The 11,461-nt window shown below is 48.5% G+C and overlaps 1 protein-coding gene across 1 annotated transcript; it reads right to left on the reverse strand.

The window, feature by feature from the left end:
- Positions 1 to 139: 139 nt before the first annotated feature.
- On the reverse strand, positions 140 to 4,147 carry LOC8028622 (WD repeat-containing protein 19). The gene has a single exon (XM_002400607.5). The coding sequence runs from the start codon at positions 4,145 to 4,147 to the stop codon at positions 140 to 142; it is 4,008 nt and encodes a 1,335-aa protein (XP_002400651.3).
- Positions 4,148 to 11,461: the final 7,314 nt, after the last annotated feature.

The raw sequence follows: 11,461 nt of genomic DNA on the forward strand, positions 1-11,461 counted from the left end.
CAACAACGATTTTATGCAACAAGATGGAGGAAGTGTCGTTACACTGATTAGTGCCTTTATACAAAGCTAGCACCCAAAACAGTGTGGCCACTACGACTTTCGAGATCTTTAATCGAGCTAATCTGGTGGCACACAAATGCTAATCCTGACCGCACAAGTTCGGATCGAAATCTTGCGACTCAAGTTCACTCGCCACAACGGTCTCCGAGCACATAGGGCAGCTACTTTCCGTTTCAAGCAGAGCCCTGAACTTTGAGAGTATAGCCGGGAAAGTACACTTGGGACACAGGGTCAGGTCGTGCCTGAGGACGTGCTTGCCTGTCACCAGACAGAAGGGAAGGGTGTTCTTGCAGTGGGAACACACGAGCTCCATCTCGGGAACGCTGCTTTCGCAGAAGGGGCATGGCGCCGTGGGCTCGGGCTCCTGTTCGCGATGCGGTTTGCGCACGATGCCTTCCACTTTCTTACGGTACTTGGGGTCCAGCTGGCCTCTGTACTCGGGCCGGAGAAGCGTACTGGCGTGAACGAAAGCGGAGTTGCCGAGTCCGGCGCGATGACACTCCACGACCGTGGAGGTCAAAATGGGCACCGTGTGCGCGGGAAACCGGCTGATGCTGTTGGCGACCCGCTCGAGAAGACGTGCAGCCTGGGTGTGGTCTCCTTGTCGGATGTGCAGTTTGACCAGGATGTAGCTGTGTAGCAACATTAGATTAGAGTGCATCTCGGCCGGCACTTTAATGTGCTGTTTCTTGAGCTCCCGATACATGCTCAGAAGGACGTTGTGTGCGTTGCGGTAGTTGCCCGCATTCTGTTCTTCCCGCGAGATGACCACGGCAGTCTTGCCGGCCTCCCGGTACTGACGAAGACCCATGTACAAGCGGAAGAGGTGTTTGAAATCTTTGGGAATGCCGTCGGTTTCGCCCATCAGGAACTCGATCAGCTGCCTGGTCAGCTGGTCGTCATTAGCCTCCGCGGCGGCTTGGACTGCGAGACCGATGGCGGCGTCATCGTCCTTGCTGGCTGCTTTGACAAGGAGCTTGACGGCTTGCTTGTGCTGACCGGCCTTGAGGTAAAACCTTCCGGCTTCTATGTTGTTCCGCGCTTCTTCATAGTAGCTCGCAATGCTGTAAAAGTCGTCAGCCGACCCGCTGTCCCCAAGGGCGTCCGCGTAGGCGTCCATTTTCTTTGCTGTCTTGGCGAGTTGAAAGGCTTCATCCGTGCACTTGGAAAGCACCAGAAACTGCACGGCGGAAATTGTGTCACCGAGCTTTTGAAAGAACCTCGCCACCATTTTGGCGCCTTCGACCGACTTAGTTTCCTTTACAAGGCGCACTGCCTCCTCCGGTTTGTTCAAATGGTTCAGGTGGATTCGAATGACGTTTTCAAAGTCCCGAGCGGATTCGTACGCCTTAGCAGCCTCTTCGTAGTCCCCGTCCGCCTCCTTGGCTTTCGCGTACTGCGCGTAAATTTTGGGTGACGCGATGTTTTGAAGCAGGTTGCCAACCTTGGTCCAGTTTTTCAAGCGAATGTAGAGGCTTGCTGCTTTGTCGTGATAACCTCCTTTCTCGTACAAGACAGCTGCCTCTTGATGCTGTTTCATGCTCTCCAGAATTTCTGCGCACTCCTTCTGAAGCACTCTGTTTTCCAGTTGCATAGCAATCTGCACGCCCTTACGTATGTCGCCGCACCGAACGGACATGCGTGCAATTCCGGCGCGACACGCCTTGTCATGCTCCGCGTGATCAAGTTCTCCGGTGATCCCTTTCTCGAAGTGTACCAGGGCATTAGCGTAGTCGCCGGAAAATTCTAACTGCTGGGCGTATTCCCTGGAAATGAAAGGCATTTGCTGCTGATCAAGACGTTTGGCTTGCTGCAGTGCCTGTTCCCAGTGCAGCAGGTCTCTATGCATTTGTAAGGCGGCCGTTGGCTGGCTAGAAGCCAGAAAGAGGTCCTGCGCGAGTCCGAAGTCTCCCTTGAACATTGCCAGATGTCCGGCTAGAAGATTTTTGTCTTCTATGTGGCGTATTCCCTGCAACGACCAAACCATCCCGACATCCCCAATATGCCGAAAGATGCGTGTTGCTAAATCAAGGTCAAGGTTTGCCAGGGCCGCGTTCCCAAACTCGATCCAGTCCTTCTTTGAGTTGAGCTCGACGCATATCTTCCAGGCGTCTTGGAATTTGCGCATCTTCAAGTGTTCAGAAAGTGCCTGACGCTGCTGGGCTGTAGTGATCTTGCCTTTCTCTTCCTGGGACGAGACAAGCAGTACTGCTGTCTTGCCGCTCTGAGTCTGGCAGGTGAGACTTCCACAGTGGAGTAGAAGCGGGTTCTGTCCGGAAGGAACCGAAATGGTTCGCACGGGCTCCACCGTGGCGCCTGCAACCGTCTCCGGAGTATAGACATACATGCTGATGTTGTGATCGTCAAATGCTACGAAGCAGCCGTGGTTCTCCACATACTGATCCCAAAATATACCTTTAGTAGTTGTAGGAAAGCTCTCGATGACTACGATGTGGTCGTTGACAGGGTTGTAAATGAACCCTTCCGACTTATTGTCAACCACCACCAATCGAGTACCCGATGAATCGGGGTGAATCTGTCGAATGCCATTTGTGTGCCGGTAGCGGTTGACAATTGTCCAGTCTTCGAGGAAAAAAAATTCGATAGTTCCGGCGTCAGTACCGTACATCAGAAACTCCTCCGTTACACTATGACAAGTAATTTTCGCCTGACCTTGACTAGAGTCTGGGAAAAGCTTGCTTTCTCGTTCTTCCATATCGCTCTGCTCCGTTTCTATGAGTTGCATCTGTACTTTACCGTCGAAGAGTGCAGCGGCATAATCACCATTGAGTTTCATACTTTTCACCGTTCCCAGGTATTCCTTGTCCTGCAGCGGCAGCATAGACTTGTCGCCTAAGGCGTAGAACCATGCGCGGTTGTTCATGCCAACTACCAAGTGGAATGGTCCCAAAGCAATAAAGCCAGGCTCAATGTCTACTTTCACTGTCATCTGAAGCTCTGGCTCCGTGACACTTGCTACGGTAACTTCATAAAGAGAGGTAAGATAGGCATAACGGTGACCCAGGCTGTTCCCCAAGGCTGGGAGCTTGGTAAGAAAGACGTGGAGACTACCACTTGCACCACTAGCGCCCAGAAGTTGGCCATCGTCGGACCAATCGAGCCATTCTATTCTGCGCTCGTCATCAACTGTAATAACAGACTGAACTTCCTGGAGATCAGAGAGGTCATACACTTTGATCACGTTATCGCTGCAAGATGCGACCTTGTTCTGCGGAAGGCAGATGGCGATGTGCGAAAGCGACTGCTTGTGACAACGAACTTGCATCATCTCTTGACCGATGTCTTTCAAGCTCGTCGAGATGGCGACGAAGTAGCCGTTGGTGAAGCCCAAGAGTATGTAGCCGTCTCCGTACCACCGGTACTCAATTATCTTCCCGTACATTTCTTGAAAGGCAAGCACGTACGGGTTCTCAGGGTCGTAGATGTCCAAAAGGAGCAAGGTCCTCTTGTTGAGCACCAGGCTCACGGTGTTCTCCACTGTGTTTTTCTCATCCCGCTTCATGCACGAGAACTGAACCAGCGTGGCCTCCGACTTGAGACTCGTCTGGCACAGGGTGTCTCCTTCCTGATTGCTCACGGTCAGCACGTTGTCTTCGCCAACCAGAGCTAGCATGTTCTGCTGACTCCAGGCGCCGTACGTTATTCGCTTGGTGTGCTTTCCCAAGATGGGCACCTTTCTGCACGACCGGTGGTTGTAAACCAGAAGGTTTCCCTTGGACGTGCCGATGGCAACAAACGGTCCTGTCTTGGCCCACAGAAGCAGCGTCAGCACGTCCCTCAGTCCAGTGTCCACCTGACTGACGTTCCGATTGTTGGCGTCCCAAAGGATCAAGATGGGTGATTTGTCCGTGATGATACCGAGCACGTCGCCATCTTTCTCCCAGCCCAGCCCCGAGCACATCCCGGGCAGAGTGATCTGGTCTTTCCGGTTGCCATGCCTGTCGTAGACGTTCACGTTTTGATCGTAGCCCGTGGTCACCAGATAGTTGCCGCCGGCCTTTTGCCAAGTGAAGAAGACGGGCCCGGGGCCGTGAGTCTTCTCCGGTAGTGTGAAAACAGCTTTCATTCCTCCTCCGGACTGTTATGCACGAAGAGCCAAACAGCGCGTTGCCATGAGCGATATCGAACTGCCCGCCGACCCACGGGACAGTCGGGAGGGTCGAAAGCGGCGGCAAAACTTGAACAGTCGCGGCTGGAATACATTTCGCGTTGTCGAAGCCGCTGCAGGGGAAATAAGAGAGGATACAGGAAAGAGTTTCCGGCAGGTGTCACTTGAAGCGTTCGAGCGTGTGGTGTGTGCTTTATTTGGCTTCCTAAATGACAAGCACGCTGTGCTGGGCTCTGGGCTTGTAGCAGTTCGGCTGACTCATAGGAGCAAATGTTGCACTGTTTTCGCGCTTTCAAAGCACGGGCTTCTTTTGTTATGTATTTTTCTGACAGAAACACACGCACACACACACGCACGCACGCGCACGCACACACACACAAACACACACGCACGCACACGAAGACAGCTGAGACCAACCGAAGTCATGAAAACTCCGGTCAACCAAACTCTCTCTCTCTCTCTCCCCTTCTAAAAAAGCTTTGCAACAATAATATTCTGTCAAAGTCGTTTGTTTCGTATAAAAATGCGAATTGCAGCAGCCATGTTAGAAACAGATGCTGATTGATGAAGGCCATAGCCTGACCATCTGCGAATAATTTTTGTATGAATAGATCAGAGGCTCACCAAATACTATTTCAGTGAAATGGATATAATAATTTTGAGCACAAAATCGGATGCTTCTTTTTGGCTCTTAAGATTGCAATAAAAAGGCGAAAATCTTAATTCAGATGATTAATTATGCACGCCAAGGGCATTCTAGACGTAGAGTTTTATGATAATACAAAATCAGCATGGCAGAGATCGATATGCCTTTTTAAAATAACCAGCTGAACTTGTTAATTAAGATTATTCCCGAGCTCCCATTCACCGAAATGCAAAGCGAATTTGGTTCTAATTTAAAATTTTGTTACTGTGTCTCAAAAAAAGGAAATAGTGATTTGACACTAAAAAAATAAACTCATAGTTCTGCCCAACTACACCTAAACGAGGACACCGAGAGGAATCCTTCTTTAAACCTCAAATTCGAAAAGAAGTCACGATCATTGATTGATATATTGATATATTCGTTTTATTGATATATTTATTTTAGCACGAGCGATGGAAATTCTAGCAGCTATGGCATATTTAACGACGTGCGACGCATTTCTAATTGGGACGTGGCGGTAAAGGCAAATGTTTGGAAAGCTAATTAGTCGATTTCCGCCAATTACTTGGCTAATTATCAATTTACACTCTCTGGCTGACATTCTCCGCTGTAGATAGCGCTACTCCGAAGGAATCATTACTTTAGGTGCCATTTAAAACTAAAAAAAAAAAAGAGTAGTCTCACTCGTTGGAGAAACACTGCCTACAAGTCTGTTGCAGGTTAAGGAAAGCAGAAAATGCACCCCCCCCCCCCCCCCCCCCCCCCCCCACAAAGCCCTCCACTCTTTTCACTTTATCAGAGCGAACGCCGGAGGGGAGGAAACTAGCAATCATGTAGACCAGAAAATTGTGTGGCCTCCAAGAGACTATAGCCGCGGTGTTATTTTGAATCTTTCACTACATGCTATAGGGTAGTCAGATCAGTAATTACCAAGTTCCGTCTTTTTTTTTTTTTTTTTCAAGTTTCCCGACGCAAACGTATGTTCACAGGACAACACTGTTAACGCGAACAAGCACTCGCCCGTTTTCTGTTTTTCTCTTAGAAACAATGGAGAGCCGCCGAAAATACTGATACGGTGGAAAGTACTCATTAGGGTAACTAACCTAAGCGGTGACGGTTGTTGCCTACCAATAACCTTTCGAAGTAAAATAAAAAAGAAAAGCGTCGAAGTCGTGTTCGTTTTAATAGTGCCGCGCAGTGTACCTTCACATTGTGGAAGAGTGTTTTACGTTTGCTAAGCGCGCTGCTGCGCTGCGGCCAATCAATCACGATAAGCCGGATCGCGATGGCTCTTCTGGGAATGTCGCTTCTCTGCAGTTCGACAGAGCACGGTGAGAAGCGCACTCAGTGGAGCTAACAATGCTCGATCCCGGCAGTGTGACAAAAAAAGAAGACCGACTTTCGAAGGTAACATTAAATAAAAAAAAAGAGGTGTTGCTCTTACAAAACAATTGAAAGAAAGTCCACTAAACTGTTTTTTGTCTTTTCATTTTATGGTAAAAGACCGGGAGCACAGAGTTATCGTCCGAGCTAGTCAGTATCGGGTATGAAAACGCATTTTCACATTCGACCGCTACTATCCAAGATTAGGAACCACTCACCCTGAATGCGCTATCAATCTGTGAACGTACCCATGCCTGTGTTCTGCAACGATGACATTTAAAGGTTCAATCTCGGTCGGTCAAATGTTACTATACTGGGTTTCATGCGTGGTACACACACACACACACTCACACGCGCGCGCGCACACACACAGACATACACGCACAGGCACACACACACACACACACATGCATGCACGCACGCACGCACGCACACGCTCGCGCCATCAGCCTCACCAGCGTCGTACACTAACGCACACCTCGGAGTAACCGTGAAACGATTTCGTGTTTGCAAGCCTCGTGATGGTCGTACCGGGCTGCGGGCGCAGATTATTAGGTCCGAGATCAAAATTGCAGAAGGGGGATCGCAATAGGGTAGGCTTCACCGCTCTGCACCGGCGTGTTAGGAGAAGCGGCCGACGCGGACGAGCATCTCCGTTTGTTCGGCGGGCTCGGAAGTCTGAGGGATGAGAAGTCGATACCAATTAACTTTGCTTGTTTTTCATTCAAACGTCCTTAAAAAACAGTGAATGGGCGCTTACTGTGAGATGAGCGCGGTGCTCAAAATAAAAACAAAAAGAAAACGAGCGATAATACACATAAACTTCAGACCTTACCAATCAGGCAAAGTTCTTCCGAAATTTGTGGCTCTACCGGTTCGGAAGGGGTACCGGGTGATAGTGAAATCGCCATGAAGGTCCCCGACACGCGCTTCAATGAAGCTTTACGATAATGGTACAAAGCAGTAGTTGGGGATACCACGACGCTGTAGCTAACCCCCCCCCCCCCCTCCCCCCCTCATAAAATCCACGCTTCGCGTTTCTTTCACTTATCGACGACCATTGTTCTGCGAACGCGCAAGTCGCGTCACAATACAGAGTTTTAGTAGATCGTGTTTTCAGGCCACGCTAATCGTAGCGGGAGCTCGCGCTGCCACTTCGATGCATGCTCTGAAGCGCGCGCCCGTAGCGGTAGCGGGCCTTTGAAAACGATCTACTAAAACTCCCTATTAAAAGCTATGCCTAACGTATCGGCAGCCCATTCGCCTTGGCACCGCCATCTTGTTACCTAGCTCAGAGCGGGTGATAATGGCGACACAGTTAAAATTTTAAAATGCAACTTCGCGAGTTTTGCATGCAGAACAAGGAAGCAAAACGTATTTTAAGCACGGGGGTGGAACTGCTTAAATGCATTCGGGAGCAGCCTTGGGAACAGCTCGAACTGCGTTTTGGAGCAGGTCAGGAGCAGCTCAGATCGTCTTTCGTTGCTGGCAAGGCGCACTTCATCCTGGATCTTGGGTAAGGTCAGAAGCTATTTCTATCGTGCTTAGCACCATTAAGCAGCATGAGTGGCTAGAGACCTAACAAGATGGCTTCAAGTTTTCAAGGTTCAGGTTTCAAGTTTCGGCATCGTAACAGATGTCGAAACCTGAAACTTTTTTGAGTCTTTTATTGACAACTAAAAAGAATTACAACCTCTTTGTTAACAGTAACGAGTACTCAGTACGACATGTTTTTGCAGTGTGTCCTTATTAATTTCTGCGTGGCTTACTTACCTTGCAACACGATTCACAAACGACCGAGTATAATGCTAATGCAATTAATGCAAAGGTGCAAGCGAGCTGGACAAGATTAACGATAATAATCCCGCAGAAGGGGAACAAAGGACAAACATAAATCTCCAAACAGAACTAGGTCTGGTGTGACTGAAAAAAAAATTCTCGTGGTCCTCCAGGGACTTCTCCATTTCCAGTGGAGTGCTCTACCAACTGAGCTAACCAGGTTTTTTTTTTGTTTTTTTTTCTTTATTCCACTGAGCTAACCAGGTGTCAGCCGTCAGTAGAGCAAACGAGTTTTGTCAGCTGCCACCAGTATAACACCAGCAAGGGTGAACGGCCTACGTTTTAAGGTTATGATGGTAGTGCAATTATTGCAAAGGTGCAAGCGAGCTGGACGAGACTGACGATAATAATCCTTAGACAGGGAGACAAAGGACAAACATAAATGTCAAAACACAGCTAGCTGACTGGTGCGCAACTGAAAAACATTCGCCTGGTCCTGGTATCCAACCAGGGACCTATCCATATTCAGTGGAGCGCTCTACTAACTGAGCTAACCAGGAAGGAGTGAAAAGTCAGTAGAGCAAATGGATTTTTTTTTTCAGTCGCACGATAGTCACCTAGCTGTGTTTGGAGATTTAGGGTTGTTCTTTGTCCCCTTCTCTGGTGTTTATTATCGTAAACCGAGTATAACTAATAGTTAATAAAATAATGCTTTCCTTAGCACCTGACCAAGGTGTCGCAGCGTAATAACTTTCTTTAAAATGCGTTATTAGAAACATGGCAAACCACTTTTTTTTAGCGATTTCAATTCTAACAATAAAGTACTGTAAAAACTTCTACTTATTTTTGTTAATCTGTTGTCAACTGGCAGACGACCGGATCTCTGGCTGCAAAGCCGGGGTCAATCTGACGAATGACGACTCGATTAACCACTTCCATACTTGAGGAATAACAACCCGGTCGCAAGTAACCCTCGTGGAACCTGACCCCGAGTTTCTTCGCGCTCTTCCGTCTTAGGATGCAATGCAAGGATGAACAGAACCCGAGAAAAGCAGAAAAAAGAACAAACGACTGTACGCAAGCCAAAGTAAACATAGCTACTGTTAGAAAACGAGCCAACTAACAAATTGCGAACTGATAAAAACCGAAAAAAAAAATGATTGTTTTGGTGCGCGTTTTTGGTTTGGCGCATATGGTGCTGTTCCACCCCTGTAAGCAACAAGACGGGTTGAACGTTGTTATTCGGAAGCACAGGTGGCACTAGTCATGTCAGAGGAGTTAATGCAGGCCTTGCGTCGCAGAAGAAAGCATAAAAAAATATCGGCGACGTGCGCGACCAATCCTGTCGATGTAATCGGCTTTCCATAATCGGTCAAACGCTCGCTATGACATCCTTAGTGGGAAGAAAATAAGAGCAACGTAAGGCGCAACTTCAACAGTGTTGGTTTAGGATTGCAATTACTCCGAGCTTCCACTATGCTTTTTACGCCCAAACACCGTAAAAAAAAAAAAAAAAAAAAAAAAAAAAAAGTTTGTCAAGTTGGGAAACTGCCACAGGAGCTTGCTTTAAAAAAGTGGCTGCGATCTGTAGTCGTGAACCGAACTCACTGATCTCTATTTTAGTAGGCTGGATCAGGGATCGGGACCCCGTCGGTGTCGCCCCCGGCAGCCATTGCTTGACACCAGGCAATACACGCAAGTCTATGAGAGAAACGCACAAAAGTAAGCATATTGAAGCATGTACGATGTGCTCGGAGGCGAGTATTTTATGGTGCGCTGCGATCCTGATGTCGAGTGTTTGGAGGTCGAATCGGTATTTGTCAAACGTCCGGTCGCCGAATAAAAAAATCAAACGTACCGGAGCACCTATGGCTGAGCTGGCAAGCTTGCTCTCGTAGTGGAGTAAACAAAGCAACTTGCCGCCAATGAGACCGTCCTTAGGGGAGCCCAGAAGTTTATGAATGACAAAGAAGTTCCATCTCGACAGCGGCTTTCCGGTAGTGAGCGAATGGACCTTTTCCATATACCGACGGCACCAGGCGGTGGCTGCGCGAACTAAAAAATCGAGGAAGTGACCTGCGCTACCAATCAATTATGGGAGCTACGTTACCAGTTGCTTCGCTCTCTGAGCAGCGTCGCGTGCCCAATGCAACGAGGTAGGCCTAGCGCGACTTTAAAGAAGGAAATCCGTAGCGTCCACCCAAACGTCGTGTTTTTCTTTCCGTCCACTTTCTTTTTTTGTGTAACGCAATTATATATATGCTGCAATTACGTGTTCTACTCGTCGATTTACAGCCTCATTCCGAATTTCCTCGATTTTTTCGTGCCGACTTCCACCGCTTGGCATCGGGCGCTCGCGCGTGCGCAGAACGCTTCTCAGAAAAGGTCCATTCCGCGTAGCAAGGCCTTCGAGCTTGTCGTCTGCTAAACCGAACTCAACGAAACCGCCACCGACTCCGCGGTAACTCTAGGTAACTCTCGCCTCATTGAGCTGCACTACAGCGGAGTCACTCTCGACCACAAAATATGTATTTATAAGAACTGCAAGGGCTGTCAGTTTTAATGTTTGTACGCAAGCTATTCGACGGGCTTATCGACAAGCATCCAAAAAGTTACAGTGCCGACAAGAGCTTAGAAACGGGGTAAACGACACTTTTTCGCGTTCTTCCCATAGAGTCCCATGCATTGACTGGTGTCAATCAATGGCCGCCTGTGGCGACACTCGGCCCCAGCTGCCGAGGCTGCGGTCCACGATCCAGCCTACTACTATGCTACTACACTAGAGATCAGTGACCGAACTAGACGTGATTGCAACGCCGCCATTTCTCCCAGTCGAGGTGTCCTAGGGACGGTGGCGCCATCTCGCAGTAGCTATATGAAGAAACTTTCGCGTTTTGACTTGCTTCTAAAGGGCGGCGCTGTAATCGTATCTAGTTTGGTCCCGGTAGACGCAAGCAACCCGAGTTTAAAGGGCGAGTTTCCCAACTGAGTTGTAGTAACGTTATTTGCAACTGATGACAAGTAGCCAGGATCATAACTCGTGACATCGCAGCAAATTGTGTTACTGAAACATCCCAATGCTAGGAGACAGGGTGAGACATGTTTTTTGTTAGCAAATAAATGACAGGTGCAGTTTTAACATTTCAAGTGGGCAAAAGAGAGGAATCCCATGATTTCGGATAAAGCTTTAGATAACTAGCAGCGATGATTCCAAGCAATATGATTGCAAAAGCCGATACTCTGAAGCATACTACGTTAGGTGGATCTAGTGGCGATGCTAGCGGAGTTAACGCATGCCTCGTCTCCTCGGAACAAGCCTCAAGTTTATGTCGAAATCCCATTTGGGGTTTACATGCCAAAAAATAACGAAGGGCATCTGGCACACCCCAGTGGAAGACTAGGATTCATTTCGAGCACTTAGGGACCCTCCGACGTGCAAGCGAAATCTCGGTTGCAAGGCGCCT

Source organism: Ixodes scapularis, unplaced genomic scaffold (assembly GCF_016920785.2).
Source record: "Ixodes scapularis isolate PalLabHiFi unplaced genomic scaffold, ASM1692078v2 PGA_scaffold4__175_contigs__length_147842914, whole genome shotgun sequence".
In the NCBI taxonomy this organism is placed as follows: domain Eukaryota; kingdom Metazoa; phylum Arthropoda; class Arachnida; order Ixodida; family Ixodidae; genus Ixodes; species Ixodes scapularis.